We start from the raw sequence: 18,498 nt of genomic DNA, 5'->3' as shown, positions 1-18,498 counted from the left end.
CACCCATTATCTTCCACACATGGCAGTCACCAAGGAGTCAGTAACCACTCCCATCAGAGTAGTCTTCAACTGCAGCTCACAGGCAAGTCCCCGAGACCCATCGTTGAATGACTGCTCACAGGGCCCTCCCTGATGCAGAAATTAGCAGATGTGTTGTTGAGATTCAGGACAGAACAGTATGCTTATGCGGCAGATATTAGCAAAGCCTTCCTACGTATTGGGTTGCAGCCACAAGACAGGGACTACACAAGGTTCTTGTGGTTGGCTAACAGGGAGGTGCCCGAGCGAGGATATGATACCTACAGATTCAGGGCAGTGTTGTTTGGTGCCACTAGTTCACCATTCCTATTACAGGCCACCATAGACTACCACCTTCTGAACTGTAACAGCCTGCTTAAAGAATTACTGAAGACCCTATTTTATGTAGACAACATGCAAGGTACCACCTCAGATGAAAGGCTGTTGATGGACATTTACCGAGAGTCTAATCAGGAGATGCTCTCGGCTAACATGCCTTTGAGAGAATGGGTGACAAACAATCCAACGTTGCGGGGCACTGTGGAACGTGACTATGCTGGCTACTCAGTACCTGAGGTAACATCGGTGTTGGGACTGGAGTGGGAAATCAAGGAAGACAGACTTAGGCTAAAGAGGAAACCTGATGGGGAAGGGAAGCTGACCAGGAGGTCCTTGCTGAGTCAAGTGCAGACTGCCTTCGATCCTTTGGGTTTGTTGACACCCATCACCATTCGAGGGAGGATGCTAGTGCAACAGACCTGGGAGCTGAACCTAGGTTGGGACGACCCACTGCCAGGAGTGGGATCTGGTTAGCAAAGATCTAGCAGAATTGCATGAGTTCACATTCCCCAGGTCCATCGGGTGCACCGAGTGGGACTATGACTTGCATGTCTTCTGTGATGCCTCCTCCAGGGCCTATGGGGCAGTAGTGTATTTGGTGGCCGGGGACCAGGTCAGTGTGGCCACCAGTCGTGCGCGGGTGACACCCCTGAAGGATTGCTAGAGCTCATGGCGATGTTGCTGGGAGCAAGACTGGGTAAGTACGTAGAGGAGGTGTTGAGTAACCTGAGGGTGACACACACCTATGTATGGACAGACTCGGAGGTGGCCTTACAGTGGGTCCAGAACGACAGGTCTAAGCTCCCCTATGTCAGGAATCGGGTAAAGGAGATACGGGAGCTACAGTCAACATCAACAATTCTGTATGTGCCTACAGATCAAAACCCAGCCGACCTGATAAGCCGAGGGGTAACACACAAAAAGCTGAGTAAAAGCGAGATTTGGTTCAATGGCCCAGACTGGTTGCCGGCAAAGGATTGCTGGTCGGAGCAGAAATTCGGGGAGACAACCAGCAGCATAGTACACTTTGTGGGGGAACCCGACACTGAATTATTTGACCCTAGACACTACTCCTCTTGGAGGAAACTTATAGGAGTCACGGAAATGGTATTTCGATTTGTGAGGAAGCTGCATGACAAGGTAAGCCAGGGTCGACAGTTGTCTCTCGTGGGTCCCAGAGAATATTGGTTAAGGCAGTACCAAAGGGAGAGGTTTCCAGGAGTGCTGGAAGTACTGACGACAGGGCAGCAGGTTATGGCGTCAGGACATGTGTCCAACGACGACTCAGGGAACAGTAAATTGGTCCACTTGTTGGGATTGTTCCTAAATCATGCTGGGCTAATAAGATGCAGGGGAAGAATTCAAAACCCTGAGCTCAGCTAAGGGGCCAAACATCCCGTGTTACTGGGAAAGGAGGGATGGGCGTCAGAGCTATTGATACAAGATGCCCATCAGAGGACCTTACATGGGGGGGTTTGGAGATACCCTCACCTGCCTACGTCAGAATTACTGGGTACTGAAGGGCCGAGCTGCCGTCAAAAGGGTGCTAAAGAGTTGCACGGTCTACCGGCGGTATGATGGGAGGACCCTACCATACCCGGGTCCACCACTGCTGCCTCAGGAGCGGGTACATAGTGACAGGCGCTTTGAGACTGTGGGAATAGACTATACTGGGGCTATCACGTTGAAGAACCCAGAAGACGATAGGGTGGGCCTTCAGAAAGTATATGTCTGCCTGTTTACTTGTGCCACTACTCGAGCTGTGCATTTGGAGTTGGCGGAAGATATGTCCACAGAGACTTTCGTGAAGTTGTTCAGGAGGTTTACAGCCAGATTCTCATGCCCGCGATTGATTATCTCGGACAATGGCACGAGCTTCAGAGCAGCCGATAAAGTTTTCAGGAATCTCAGGGACAACGGAGAAGTACGAGAATACCTGAAGAGAATAGAGTGCGAGTGGAGGTTCATAGCTCCCAGAGCGCCTTGGCAAGGGGGATTCTATGAACGCATGGTGGGCACAGTCAAAAGGTGCATTCCGAAGGTCTTGCACGGCAGGAGAGTGAGCTTTGATGAACTGAGGACAGTGTTAGCTGAGATAGAGGCAAGAGTCAATAACAGGCCTCTGACCTACGTGCAAAATGGGATTGACGAGCAGGAAGCTCTCACCCTCAATCACATGCTGTTTGGAAGGAGGATTGAGCCCTTCCCCGCAATTTTGAGTCAGTCTTCCAAGGAGCTGGATTATTATGGGCCAGATGGTCCCCCCATAAATTTCATCCTGTCGGTATTATTTACAATTCTTGTACTACTACCACTACTACTACTACCACTACTACTATCTCCACCTCTTCCTGCCTATATATAGCCGTCCTGCTCCTCCTCTGTTAGTGTGACTTTGTCAATGGTCCAAGTCGGACCGAAACGTCGTCGTAAGCTTCTGTCTTTTATGTGCGGGTTATTTGTGTATGGTCCCCCCATCAATGAAGAACTGCACAGGAGTCACAACAGACTGGTGAACATCCTGGACAAATGAAACCAGGTGTGGTGCAAGGATTACTTGACAGCCCTGCAGGAACATTTCTATGGTGCAGACCCCGAGGCAAATAAGATGATGCTAAGTGAAGGGGACCTGGTGCTAGTAGAATCCGAGGTGCCCAGGGCATACTGGCCTCTTGGCCTGGTAGTGTCGACCCACCCAGACAAGGCTGGGCGGTTGAGAATGGTGAAGGTGAGAATGAATGGTGTCGAGACTATAAGACCCATCAACAGGCTTTTACCTCTCGAGGTCCACACGGTGGGGCCGGGACATAAGAAGTTAGACCAGAGGCTGACCGAGCTGAGCGGCCGGACGACCTGTCAAATGGCGCTCAAGTCCCGGGCCCACTGGGAGGGCCTGCGGGAGGCAGACTTGATCTAGACTTAGCGCCTACCTTCGCCGGCGGGAGGATGTGGAAATTTATTTGGTCCCTAAAGTTCCACAGGACAGATACGGCGTACAAAGGGGTCCCAGCAAGGCCGTAATGGAACGGCTGAGCTGGGTGGCCCTTAAACCCACCCAAACAAAAGCGTTCTCTCCCGGATTGTCGAACGTGGATGGTAGGCACTTATTAATTTATAGATTTACCCTTCAGGGAAGAAGTAGGTAGTTTACTGTTAGTACACTAATATTAGGGTTATTGAGGCAACTGTAGATAATAATAATGTAGACCTAAGACCTTAAAATAGGTAGTAATAGGCTGATAATGCAGGCAAATACTAGGTTAAGTTAGCTAGGGAGAACTGGCAGCCCTAGTTTGAATGACGAGGCGTGGGTCTGGGAGGGATCAGCTCATTCTTCTATGACCATACACCACCTGGACAAGACGTGCCGTGATCAGCAGATGGCGCCTCCCACGTGTCTTCACATATGAGACCTGGGGAAATATGGTAGAGGCACCTCGATGTACCGTATATGACCTCCTCCGTCAGGCCCATACAGTAAGACAAAACCTCCACTTTCTCTTAGGATTTCTGGCCAGTGTCTGGGGAAAATTGTGAGTGATTAATGTGGGTATAGGTAGAAAAGCCCATGTATTGATTAATGCAATTTTTTTGTGACAGCCACTGGAGGAGACAGCTGCATCCAGCAGTTATGCTACCCTAGAGAAGGTCTGTCAAATGTGTGTGCCTTGTAACTTGCCTTATTATAGCATAAATAATACCGGTAGTATGATTAGAGTCAGCTGTAACATTAGTGATAATTTAAGGTTTAAAATTATTGTTTATGTATTACCTTGTGACTAACCCCTACTAGTCTAGCTTTGTTTTATACTAGCCTATTTTAGCCTACCAATTTTGAAGTCTGTTTTCTGTTCAATGCTTTACTAGATTTCTGCTGTTAGTTATCAGAAATGTGGAGTAAAACTGGTTATAGGTAATTTTGTCTTGAACCTGTGACCTACCTTAATATTCTTTTCCTAACCTATCTTTCAGATTATTGCTGTTTCATTTATTATCTGCCTCGCATGGGCTAGTAGGCCTGCTGCAATGTTCCTTGTTTCTAATGTTCCTATGTTTTTTTTCTCTAAGTTGCCCTCTACCTGTAACTTAACCTAGTTTCATACCTATTTTTGCTATATAAGTTATACAACTGTCTGTGTCTCTTACTTTCCTGTTTCATTCATGCTAAACTATATTTCATGTTATTTTGTTTATGGATTTGTCCTGTTGCATCTGATAAGTGTGTGTTAAGTTTTATTGTGTATTCACATTATCTCATATCTATTTTTTTGTCTTAGTATTATAGTTTTATAAGTGACTTAGTTTTGATGTCATTTTATTGTTTTTGATGAATATGTGCTAGTGTTTTGTAAATCATGTCCCTCCATAATTTTTGGAAAATCTTTTATTTTTTAGCAATAGTGTTTGCTTGTGAGTTCTGTGACAAAACTCAGTAATACTCTTGTAGGTTTAGCAGCAACCAAGCACCCCTGAAGCTGTGCCAGTAATTTGCTAGAGCCAACTAAGCTTAGCCCCTGGAGAAAGATAGTACTACCAGAGATCAGACAGCATGTAATCTAAAGACAAGGGGGAGAGGCATATTCACACACAAAAAAATCGAAAACATATGAAATTTTCTCTTGAAAAATAGTGCATAAACCTGGCCATACTTTGATGCAATCTGCTTGTGTATACCATTTTCTATGTTTTTATAGGAATTTGGAATTTTCTTCGATGACATCATCTTATACTCCAAAAATTATTAGTTTTGTGAAAGTTTTTTGAAATTACACTATGTGGAATCTCTTCTGACACCTAGATGGGCCTGGGAAGTGGCGCTGCTGTTACCCTTGCAGTGCTGAGATAAGAGGATGATGCTCTTCCCTTGACTTGTTGTGTTTCACATACATAGATTTTCACAGAAACTATTTCTATTCACAGAAGTTATTCTCCTTTACTAATAGAATTTTCAGTAATTTGTGAACATAGTCAAGATTTTTGAACACATTATTGAACAATCATGGTTTTACAAAGTAACAATGATTTGCAATATCCTTTACCATTTTTGTTTTATTGATTTTTTCCCAAAATATTCCTTAATTAAAAAAACATACTTCAACATTTTTTAAAATCCAAGATATTGACATGTTGGTCATATCCAGATGTTACATTGTTCTTTAGCCCTTTATCATTAATATAAGGTCAACTAGAACATTGTACATCGTATCAATTTTGCAAATTCTACATTAGAATGATACCCCATAAAAAATTGACTTATTTTTCCCCCTTGATATTTTTAGGCAAACCTTGTAGCAGTTACAGTGTGCAGGTTTGAAAAGCTTGTTAAATTACAGTAAAAATTTCACTGAAATCAGATTAGGAAAAAAAAAATTGCATTTCTGCCTCATCCTGGGAGTGATCATGTCAGAGGATCTCGCCTTCATGGACCATAACATTGTATCAATCGCATCTGCTAGAAAAATGACAGGATGGATAATGAGAACCTTCAAAACTAGGGATGCCAAGCCGATGATGACACACTTCAGGTCGCTTGTTCTATCTAGACTGGATTATTGCTTCACACCAACTACCTTTCAGGGCAGGTGAAATTGCTGACCTAGAAAATGTACGGAGAACCTTCACGGTGCACATAACGGAGATAAAACGCTTCAGTTACTGGGAGCGCTTGAAGTTCCTGAAGCTGTACTCCCTGGAACGCAGGCAGGAGAGATACATGATTATATACACCTGGAAAATCCTAGAGGGACTAGTACCGAACTTGCACACGAAAATCACTCGCAACAAAAGCAAAAGACACGGCAGACGATGCAACATCCCCCCAATGAAAAGCAGGGGTGTCACTAGCACGTTAAGAGAAAATACAATAAGTGTCAGGGGCCCGAGACTGTTCAACTGCCTCCCAGCATACATAAGGGGGATTACCAATAGACCCCTGGCTGTCTTCAAGCAGGCACTGGACAAGCACCTAAAGTCAGTACCTGACCAGCCGGGCTGTGGCTTGTATGTTGAATTGCGTGCAGCCAGCAGTAACAGCCTGGTTGATCAGGCTCTGATCCACCAGGAGGCCTGGCCACAGACTGGGCCGTTGGGGCGTTGACCCCCGGAACTCTCTCCATGTAAACTCCAGGTAACCATCCCTGAAGGCCTCTGTGCTAGCCTGAGGAAGGAATATTAGACCATCAGGGTTAAGGAAGTACTCAGATACAGCAAGGGAGTCCCTTGGAAACTGTGGTTTGAGTCATTTACTTGACCAGTGTCATAGGTGCTATTATCAATTAGGAGTGTCCTGCTATAGTAAAAGTTACAACTGTTTTATATTTTGGATTTTAATACAGGGGGGTGGACAAAATAATGGAAACACCAAGCATCTTCTTGTAATAATTTTGTATAAAATCATGAAATTTTGCTATTATGTTTTTATGATTTATTATTAGTTTTGCTTATTTCTTTTTGCTAAGATTTTTTTTTTTTTTTTTTTTTTGCAGATTTATCAAGAGATATTAACTAAAATCCCTAAAATGACACATCTCAGACTTTGAAAGAGGTCAAATTGTTGGTGCTCATATGGGTGGTTGTAGCATAACGAAAACAGCTAGACGTTTTGGTGTATCAAGAGGTAGTCTCGAAGGTGATGACGGCCTATGCGAAAGAGGGAAAAACCTCTTCATCAAAGAAAAACTCTGGAAGGAAGCGAAAGCTGTCAGATAGGGATCGTCGAACTCTTTCACGGATTATTAGAAAGGATCATAAGACTACAGCACCCAAAATTGCAGCAGAGCTTAATTAAGAACACCTCCATAACCCAGTTTCCACAAAAACTGTAAGAAGGGAACTTTATAAAGCTGGATTTTATGGGAGGGCTGCAATTAGGAAACCCTTACTTTCAAAAACCAATGTTGAAAAGCGTGTAGAGTGGTGTAAAAATCATCAACAATGGTCCTTAGACCAGTGGAAGAATGTCATTTTCTCCGATGAGTCATCTTTCACCTTATTTCCAACCTCAGACCGAGTATATGTGTGGAGACAGCCAAAAGGAGCATGTGATCCCGACTGTCTTCTTTCAACTGTTAAACACGGAGGAGGTTCTGTGATGATCTGGGGTGCTATATCTTGGAAATCTGCAGGCCCAATGGTTGCCCTTCATGGCAGAATTAAGTCAAGATTATTTAAACATTTTAGCAGATCAACTTCATCCTATGGTTGCAACACTGTTTCCAGAATGGAATGCAATCTTCCAGGACGATAATGCACCAATTTACGCAGCTAAAATCGTCTCTGAGTGACACGAGGAACATTCTAGTGAGGTTGAGCATCTTATCTGGCCACCCCAATCCCCAGATCTTAATATAATTGAAAATTTATGGTGCATTTTAGAAAAACAAGTGAAGTTGATACCCTCCACCATCATCACTTAAGGAACTGGAGACTGTTTTAGCTGAAGAATGGACAAAAATACCCCTGGAATCTATTCAAACATTGTATGAATCAACTTCTCATAGAATTCAAGCAGTAATTACTGCCAAAGGTGGTCCTAGACCATATTAAAATAAATTTGTTTAAAATTTCAAGGTGTTTCCATTATTTTGTATTTTACATACATGATACTTGTAATTTTTTTTTTTCAATTTCAGATGTCCCTGTAATGTGTATAAGAAAGGAGGAACACTGCATTAAATTGTAAGTTTTTCTTGGGTATGTTTCACTAACCCCTTGAACCATGTATGTAGAATCCATTTGTCAGAGATTAAATTGAAGAATATATAGATTTACCATTTTTTCCGGAGAATCAAGCCCCTGATAGTGCCTACTGTTCAATTTTCAGGCCAAGCTACCCTAAGAACCAGTACATGTCAGAATCAAAACCTTGTTTTAACTCTCTCGTATTATTTCCCATTGGGTTTTTCTTGCTCTAACCCAAATTCTGTCTCCTTTCTATGACTTTAGCTACTTTCACCACCTCTACTTAGAGTAGGTGGTGGCAGCACATATTTCTAATTGAGAGGACTTGAACCCTACCTTTCTTTTCTCAAATTTGACTTCTTTCCCTTTTTATTCACTTACCGTTTTTTTCATTTTTGTCCACTCTGAGTTTCCGCCTGTGGGAATGAAGACAGTATGGCATTGTCTGGTGCTATGTTGACCCTAGGGTAGGATTGGGGCAGTAGCTTCGTTTCATTTGGCCAATTTGAAAATATGTGAATGTGGTTTTACATACCCAAGAGCAATAGGAAGATGGCCAGGAATAACAAAAAAAGGCACAATAACCTATGTACCTCTGTAATCTGTAAATACCTTTGTAACTTGTCATGATTGTGACTAGACCTACCTGGAGTTCATTACCTTTGTAAATTGTGAGTTTATTACCTTTGTAAATTGTGAATTCATTACCTCGGTAACTTGCTCAGCTATCAAAACTTTGAGGTCCAGTCCCTGGACCCATTATGTACCTCTGTAATCTTTTGACTACCACCCACAGGATGGGTATGGGGTGCATAATAAACATATTAAACTAACTAACTAAACCGTGACTGGAACAATACACAAACAACCCGCACATAAAAGAGAGAAGCTTATGACGACGTGACTTTGTAAATGGCCAGGAGCCTGTTTACAGTTGAGAAATAATTTGTTCTTTAATTCGTATCGCTGTATAGCCCTTGTGGTTTAGCGCTTCTTTTTGATTATAATAATTTAATTCGTATCAACACTCTTTGCCACTGGTGTCTGTCTAAACCCATGCGAGTCATACAGCATCTGGGGAATTGGAGGCTATTATGTTTGATCCAAGAAGGGGAGACCCAATCCAGTTCTCTGGATCAAGAGCCCCTCAACAACATAATGGAACCCTTGAGAGGTCTGAGTCTACGGATTGTACCAGAAAAAAATTGTGGAGAGATACATGATAATGTACACTTGGTACCAAACCTGCACATGAAAATCACTCCATATGAAAGCAAAAGACTCAGCAGGAGATGCAACATTCCCCCAATGAAAAGCAGGGGTGCCACGAGTACATTGAGAGACAACACAATAAGTGTCTTGGGCCCAAGACTGTTCAATTGCCTCCCAGCATACATAAGGGGGATTACCAATAGACCCCTGGCTGTCTTCAAGAAGGCACTGGACAGGCACCTAAAGTCAGTACCTGACTAACCGGGCCAGCAGCATGCAGTAACATGCGGCCAGCAGTAACAGCCTGATTGATCAGACCCTGATCCACCATGAGGCCTGGTCTCAGACTGGGCCGCGGGGGCGTTGACCCCCGAAACCCTCTCCAGGTAAACTCCAGGTAATGTGAACAGTGAACCATGAGGCAGAATCTTAGTGGTCATTACCCTGAATGTCAAGTACATGAACACAGCAAAAAGCAATTCACTGTGCCTGCGAGAAATTCAGCATACCCACTGTCATACCAAGTATAATGGGAATCATATTTCTGGAAAACTTGTACATTTAGAATCTGCAACAATGAGGTGGACATGATTGCAGTGTGTAGCATAACAAAGAGTATGGCATATAAATGTTGTGAAAATGCTGATTTACTCTTGTAAATGTCCTTGGATAACCATTTGAAAGGAAAGCCACATACCCTAGTATAGTCTGATGATTTGGAAATTAGTGTGCATTACAATAGTGCAAGAATATATCGCATTTTTAAAGAATCACATGAAAAATCTATAAAAATTTATTATTATTGCATATTTTGGAGTAGTTGGAGGCATTTTCTGACATATATATGTACTTCATTTTTTTAACTGAAATACATAGATTATCACACTCAGAGTTCAAAGAAGAGCACAAGTTTGTAACATCCTGCATTCCTCTTCAAGCATACCATTATTATTATTATTATTATTATTATTATTATTATTATTATTATTATTATTATTATTATAAAACCAAGCATTAAACCCACTAGTCCTAATCATACCGTGCTGCTCTTCAAGCATAGCTGCCCATTTCAGACATTTTTTGACCTCAACTTCCAACCGTGTTTCTAAGTATGTAGCTTATTTCTAATCCCTTATTTCTGGGCCCTATGATCTCTTATTTGCAACATCTTTATTTCTGGACCTTGTAATAGTTTTGAAATTTTCAAAGCACTCTTGACTGTATAGGTCACTCAGTGCTCATAGCCATAAAAAAATATTACGACACAAAAAAAGAATAAAATTAACAAATAATGAAAACAATACAAAATAGCCAGCATCATTTGACAAAATATTAAATAAAAAAAATGAAGACAGGCATATGCTCAAATTGTTAAATTATGTTCTACAGCCAGGGGTACATGACAAGGAACAGGGGGGACAGGAGCACTTGTGTACAGGTGACTTAAGTGAGATGTATGCATACAGTCCTTAATTAACAATTTCATCTTAAAGATTCCTGTTGCAGGGCAGCAGGCCAAATGCTCACATTCTCCCAAGCCCTGTATAAAAATAATATCTATTTGTACAAGTACATGTACAAGGTACAGTAGGGCCCCTCTTATACAGCAGGTTAGGTTCCGGCCTACCACTGTAAAGTGGAACACTTTTTTTTCACTTATAAATGCATATAAATGCTAGTTTACAAATTTACACTAACATATATTAAGTTAACAGTAGAACTAAGCATTAAAAAAACAAAAAAGTAAAATACACATATAGTACACTCATTACTTACCTTAAAATATTTGTTGTCTTAATGTAGGGTGAGATGAGTACTATTGTAAGAAATCAGGTGTGGTAGGTATGGTAGCCAGGCCACCTCCACCTCACCCCAACCACAAGTAATATACTATGACATTTAACCCTTTGACTGTTTCAGGGCCCTCTCTGAAACTGTCATTCTATGTCGCCAAATATTCGAAAAAAAAAAAAATTATTTTTTCTTATGAAAATGTTAGGAATATTTTTACTAGTGTTTTAAGCCTAAAAAAAAATTTTTGCCATCAGTACTTACCGAGATATAGAGCCGCAAAGTTTGCAGAAATCGACGTGCGTATGGCAACAGCGGCGACTGCCGCCCACCCGGTATTCTTTTATTTACTCTAATTCAAAGGTTTCTTGCATTTTTCAATATTTTTCTTTTCCAGGTAACTTATGTGGCCTGTGAGACCAATGTAAGGTGCATTGTTCAAATATACACTCATTATTTACAACACAATAACAGAACAAACTTTATCACTATTAGTTTGTGTATACACTTTGTTTACACAAACAAACAATACAAAACAATGTTTATTACTATTGTTCCATAATATATATACATATGTACAGTCACTAAGCACGTTCCTAGAACTGCTGCAGCTTGTGGAACTCTTTGAAACATGGGTATATGCAGAGGGGCACTTCACACTCCTCACACATAAAACGAGTGTCTCTGCGTGTTTGTGGGCGTTTTGTGGTATGCATACATACATAACACCTCTTCTGAGCATTTTTCTTGGCAGTAGTAGGAGGCAGTTGTATGGGGTAGTGATCACCAGGCCTCAAACGAGATGACGTCTGTGGGCGCTGGTCTATTGCAGGAGTTGCTCCTTTGTACTTTGCAATTATTTGTCTGATTACTGACAGGCAAAATTCACCATATTTTGGTGTTTTGTTGGTCTTCAACTTGTATATGTTATAAGCATTTAGCATAGAGATATCAACAAGATGGAAAAAAAGTTTGATATACCACTTATAACTCTTGCGTACACAGTCTGCAAACCCAATCTGCATGTCACATTTGTCCACTAAGCGCATATTGAGGTTGTAGTCCATGACAGCTGCAGGCTTTAGAATGGGTTCATTGGTCTCTCTGTTGTCCCTGCCACTGGGTACCATTTCGTTTGTGTGAACTGATGTCAACAATGTGACATCACGTTTGTCATGCCACCGAAATGCCATGATGTCATTGGCAGCAAAGGCTTGCACCTCACCTCTGCGAGTGCCAGCGTCGAACCTTGGCATATGTTTGCGATTACCACGCACTGTGCCACACACGTCTGTCAAGTTCACTCGCAAGAAATCACTGAGTAAGGGGCTTGTGTACCAGTTATCAGTAAATAACATATGCCCCTTACCAAGATATGGTTCCATCATTGTTCGAACCACATCACCAGAGATACCCAATAACTTCATGGTATCTCTCAAAGTATTACTGCCAGTGTACACAATAATATCTAAAACAAGACCACTTCTGCAATCACACAGTACAAATAGCTTTATACCAAAGCGTTTCCTCTTGCTTGGTATATATTGCTTGAATGAGAGTCTTCCTTTGAATAAAATCAAGGACTCATCAATAACAAGCTTCCTGAAGGGATAAAAATACATGCAGCACTTTTGTTTCAGGTACATAAACACATTTCTTATCTTATATAACCTGTCGCTTCTGTCAGGCCTGGTTTTGTCTGAAAAGTGTAACATACGCAACAGTATCAGGAAACGATTGACACCTATAATGTCACTAAAACCTGGAGTTGAAATCAGGCGATCTGTTGTCCAGTATGTGGTGACAGTGTGCTTATACACATGTGGCATAAGCATTATTGTGGCAAAAAACAGGTACATCTCTGCCACAGTTGTCTCCTTCCACTTGTGTAGCCGTGATTTTGGTGAGAGAATTGTATTTGCCATGGTGTATTCACAGTATGTGTTGGTTTCCCTGACAATGATGTCCATCAGGGGTTCATCGAAGAATAACTCAAAGCAGTCCAGTTCACTGGCATTGTTCCCAAGTGGACAAGATGGCTTTATTCCACTTTGTGTTTCATCAAAGTCATGAGGACTGGGAACAAACTCGTCACCGTCCTGCCAATCCCAGATGCGGTCTGCTGGTGGGGTCTGGATATTGTACCGTGGTTGTGGCTGTGCAGGTTGTGGTGGTGCAGGTTGTGGCAGTGTGGGGTAGGGTGAGGCTGGTTGTTCTGCTGAGTCAGCCGCGTGGCTAGTAGCGTGGCCCGGTGATGGTGCCACATGGGCCGTGCCACCCTCACTATCACCACCACTGCCTCCTCCCTCACTGTCACCATTCATACCCATCGTTACAATATCGTCATCTTCACTATCAGGTCGTGGTGTTGGGCCACGGGATGTGCTCCCAGAGTTTCTCCTTCCCCTTGGAACAACATATGAAACACTACCAGACCGCATGCTACGTCGTACATACTGGCGCTTCACTGGGGAATATTCACTCTCACTGTCACTAGAACTGCTTTCAATGACCTTGAAATCACTATCACTATCACTATCACTGCTATCATCAGGGTGTTGTAAACGACCAAATAGTTTCCTCTTTCGTCCTGGTACAGGCGAAGGTGAATGTGAACAAGCCGGCACAGCACCAGAGGTCGAAGGTTGTGGGTCATCTGGGTTTTCGTCACTATTTACGTTATCCTGGGCACTTTTTTCGGTAACACTCACTTGAAAACCCTTGAATTCACTGTCACTGACATTTTCATCGCTGTTAGAGCTATCACTTGGGAACAAAAGACCTCCAATCCGCCGAGGAGTGAGGAACTTCTTACCGAGAGGCATGGTGAAAATGGACTGACAACATGGCGTTCCCACAATGCACCGCTAGGTCCCAGATTTTTTTCACAGGGTGCACACCGACCACTGAGACCCATTCTCTCCCGTGTAGGCCTACCAGGCCTTTGGCGCGCGATTTGAAGCCGCTAGAATTTGTGCGTATAAATACGTCAGAAACATTGGCTCGTAAGACGTATTTATACGTCGGAAACAGTCAAAGGGTTAAAGTGTCCCAGAGCAATAAAATGTATATACAGTTCACTCATTACTGACCTGAAAATATTTGTAGTCTTAATGTACGGTGAGATGAGTAGTAGTTAGTATTGTAAAAAATCAGGTGTGGTTGGTATGGTAGCCAGCCAGGCCAGGCCACCCCAACCCACCCCACCAGCAGTGGGGGAGGTGTGGTGGGACGCGGAGTTGTGTAAACAGACAAACGTGTCTGGTTTTTGGTTCATGCATGTCTGTATTATACCGTAATACAGTGGAACCTCAAATATCGAGCTTAATCCGTTCCAGGAGCTAGTTTTAAATTCGAAAAGTCTGAAAAGCAAAGCAATATTTCACACAAGAAATAATGGAAATACAATTAATCCGTTCTAGAAACTCAGAAATATTCACAAAAAAATACATTTTATAGAGATTAATTGCAGAAGAGAAGAGAGGAATGCAGAGGAGAGAGAGAGATTTTGGGAGATTTTAAGTGAATGTATAGGAGCCTTTGAACCAAGTGAGAGAGTAATTGTGGTAAGGGACCTGAATGCTAAAGTAGGAGAAACTTTTAGAGAGGGTGTGGTAGGTAAGTTTGGGGTGCCAGGTGTAAATGATAATGGGAGCCCTTTGATTGAACTTTGTATAGAAAGGGGTTTAGTTATAGGTAATGCATATTTTAAGAAAAAGAGGATAAATAAGTATACGAGATATGATGTAGGGCGAAATGACAGTAGTTTGTTGGATTATGTATTGGTAGATAAAAGACTGTTGAGTAGACTTCAGGATGTACATGTTTATAGAGGGGCCACAGATATATCAGATCACTTTCTAGTTGTAGCTACACTGAGAGTAAAAGGTAGATGAGATACAAGGAGAATAGAAGCATCAGGGAAGAGAGAGGTGAAGGTTTATAAACTAAAAGAGGAGGCAGTTAGGGTAAGATATAAACAGCTATTGGAGGATAGATGGGGTCAAAGAGATATGGGGTAGGTTTAAAAATGTAGTGTTAGAGTGTTCAGCAGAAGTTTGTGGTTACAGGAAAGTGGGTGTGGGAGGGAAGAGGAGCGATTGGTGGAATGATGATGTGAAGAGAGTAGTAAGGGAGAAAAAGTTAGCATATGAGAAGTTTTTACAAAGTAGAAGTGATGCAAGGAGGGAAGAGTATATGGAGAAAAAGAGAGGTTAAGAGAGTGGTGAAGCAATGTAAAAAGAGAGCAAATGAGAGAGTGGGTGAGATGTTATCAACAAATTTTGTTGAAAATAAGAAAAAGTTTTGGAGTGAGATTAACAAGTTAAGAAAGCCTAGAGAACAAATGGATTTGTCAATTAAAAATAGGAGAGGAGAGTTATTAAATGGAGAGTTAGAGGTATTGGGAAGATGGAGGGAATATTTTGAGGAATTGTTAAATGTTGATGAAGATAGGGAAGCTGTGATTTCGTGTATAGGGCAAGGAGGAACAACATCTTGTAGGAGTGAGGAAGAGCCAGTTGTGAGTGTGGGGGAAGTTCGTGAGGCAGTAGGTAAAATGAAAGGGGGTAAGGCAGCCGGGATTGATGGGATAAAGATAGAAATGTTAAAAGCAGGTGGGGATATAGTTTTAAGAGTGGTTGGTGCAATTATTTAATAAATGTATGGAAGAGGGTAAGGTACTTAGGGATTGGCAGAGAGCATGCATAGTTCCTTTGTATAAAGGCAAAGGGGATAAAAGAGAGTATACCTGGCAAAGTGTATGGTAGAGTTATTATTGAAAGAATTAAGAGTAAGACGGAGAATAGGATAGCAGATGAACAAGGAGGCTTTAGGAAAGGTAGGGGGTGTGTGGACCAGGTGTTTACAGTGAAACATATAAGTGAACAGTATTTAGATAAGGCTAAAGAGGTCTTTGTGGCATTTATGGATTTGGAAAAGGCGTATGACAGGGTGGATAGGGGGGCAATGTGGCAGATGTTGCAGGTGTATGGTGTAGGAGGTAGGTTACTGAAATCAGTGAAGAGTTTTTACGAGGATAGTGAGGCTCAAGTTAGAGTATGTTCCTTAGGAAAGAGGGAAATTATTTCCCAGTAAAAGTAGGCCTTAGACAAGGATGTGTGATGTCACCGTGGTTGTTTAATATATTTATAGATGGGGTTGTAAGAGAAGTAAATGCAAGGGTCTTGGCAAGAGGCTTGGAGTTAAAAGATAAAGAATCACACATAAAGTGGGAGTTGTCACAGTTGCTCTTTGCTGATGACACTGTGCTCTTGGGAGATTCTGAAGAGAAGTTGCAGAGATTGGTGGATGAATTTGGTAGGGTGTGCAAAAGAAGAAAATTGAAAGTGAATACAGGAAAGACTAAGGTTATGAGGATAACAAAAAGATTAGGTGATGAAAGATTGGATATCAGATTGGAGGGAGAGAGTATGGAGGAGGTGAATGTATTCAGATATTTGGGAGTGGACATGTCAGCGGATGGGTCTATGAAAGATGAGGTGAATCATAGAATTGATGAGGGGAAAAGGGTGAGTGGTGCACTTAGGAGTCTGTGGAGACAAAGAACTTTGTCCTTGGAGGCAAAGAGGGGAATGTATGAGAGTATAGTTTTACCAATGCTTTTATATGGGTGTGAAGCATGGGTGATGAATGTTGCAGCGAGAAGAAGGCTGGAGGCAGTGGAGATGTCATGTCGGAGAGCAATGTGTGGTGTGAATATAATGCAGAGAATTCGTAGTTTGGAAGTTAGGAGGAGGTGCGGGATTACCAAAACTGTTGTCCAGAGGGCTGAGGAAGGGTTGTTGAGGTGGTTCGGACATGTGGAGAGAATGGAGCGAAACAGAATAACTTCAAGAGTGTATCAGTCTGTAGTGGAAGGAAGGCGGGGTAGGGGTCGGCCTAGGAAAGGTTGGAGGGAGGGGGTAAAGGAGGTTTTGTGTGCGAGGGGCTTGGACTTCCAGCAGGCATGCGTGAGCGTGTTTGATAGGAGTGAATGGAGACAAATGGTTTTTAATACTTGACGTGCTGTTGGAGTGTGAGCAAAGTAACATTTATGAAGGGGTTCAGGGAAACCGGCAGGCCGGACTTGAGTCCTGGAGATGGGAAGTACAGTGCCTGCACTCTGAAGGAGGGGTGTTAATGCTGCAGTTTAAAAACTGTAGTGTAAAGCACCCTTCTGGCAAGACAGTGATGGAGTGAATGATGGTGAAAGTTTTTCTTTTTCGGGCCACCCTGCCTTGGTGGGAGTCGGCCAGTGTGATAATAAAAAAAAAAATAATTGCAGTTTTACATTCAACAAATATAGTGTTCAATTATGTATTAATAAATCTAAATAACATATAAAATAGCATTTTTACTTACCTTTATTGAAGATTGGTGATGGCATCTGGAAGATAGGGAGGAGGAGAGGGGGAGTTGGGGTTAGTGTTTGGAAAGAGAATCCCACTCCATGACTTCAGGTATCAAAGCCCTCTCTTGGGTTACTTCCCTTCTCTGTCTTTTAATGCCACTGGGACCAGCTTCAGAGTCGCTAGACCCATGTCTCACAAAATAACTGTCCACAGTCCTCTGTTTCTGGCATATCTTTAATATTTCCCTAAAATGGGACATGGTTTTGTCACTGAACTTGTTGCAAAGATGGCGTGTTTCAGCTTGCTCAGGGTGGTACTTCTGCACAAACATTTGGACATCAGTCCAATTGGCATAAATCTCCTTAATCTTTGAAGAAGGCACCTCCTCCACTCCCTCTTCCTCCTCCTCTGAAGCAAGGTCCTCAGCTGTGGTCTAATACTGTTCCAGATGAAGCTCTTGCAGCTCTTCAGTGGTTAGCTCTTCCCTGTGGTCCTCCACCAACTCTTCCACATCCTCGCCACTCACCCCCAGCCCCAGGGTGTTCCCCAATGCCACAAGAGAGTCCACAACAGGCAGAGGGTCAGCCTCAAACCCTTCAAAATCCCTCTTTTGGACACAATCTGGCCACAATTGTCTCCAAGCAGAGTTCATACATCCCATACATCCTGGCAAGCTCAACAAGTCTCACACCACTCTCATACTTCTGTATTATTTCCTTCACATCTATGGTGTTTCTCACTTTCTTTACCACAGGGGTACCACGAGCAAGTTTCTTTGGGCCCATGGTAGCTTATTTCAGTCCCACAAGCACTAAGTACAATGAAATAATTGTAAAAAGTTTGAATGAGAGTGCAGGTTAGTGTTCACTCAAGCATCAACAAAACCAGACTGGCTCACGGTGCCTGCGCGGGGATGCGCAGGGTTGCCTAAAAATATAGAAGGAAAGAAAATAACAGGTTCATGTTTTGTGGGTTATCACTCTGGTATTGACTTTGCAAAATTGGTAAAATGTACAATGTTCTAGTTGACTTTACATGAATGACAAAAAGGCTTAAGAACAATGTAACAACTGAATATGGTCGACATGTCAATATTTTGAATAGT

General features: G+C 42.4%; 1 protein-coding gene across 5 annotated transcripts in view; it reads left to right on the top strand.

The window, feature by feature from the left end:
• The window catches only part of LOC128699130 (uncharacterized), a 46,481-nt gene that overhangs the window by 5,291 nt on the left and 22,692 nt on the right, over window positions 1-18,498 (top strand). For 4 of the 5 annotated variants that reach the window (XR_011393497.1, XR_011393495.1, XM_070096550.1 and 1 more), the window contains 2 exons: window positions 3,958-4,005; window positions 7,989-8,034. Coding sequence is in view for 2 of the 5 variants with exons in the window: in XM_070096550.1 (XP_069952651.1) it covers window positions 3,958-4,005; window positions 7,989-8,034 (94 nt within the window). In the remaining 3 variants the exon portion in view is untranslated. Of the gene's footprint in view, window positions 1-2,669; window positions 3,835-3,957; window positions 4,006-7,988; window positions 8,035-18,498 lie in introns of those variants that run through there. The other variant, XR_011393496.1, reaches the window with a different exon arrangement.

This window comes from Cherax quadricarinatus, chromosome 54 (genome assembly GCF_038502225.1).
Source record: "Cherax quadricarinatus isolate ZL_2023a chromosome 54, ASM3850222v1, whole genome shotgun sequence".
Lineage (NCBI taxonomy): Eukaryota > Metazoa > Arthropoda > Malacostraca > Decapoda > Parastacidae > Cherax > Cherax quadricarinatus.
The sequence above is the reverse complement of the archived record's forward strand: the minus strand, read 5'-3'. Positions and strand labels throughout refer to the sequence as shown.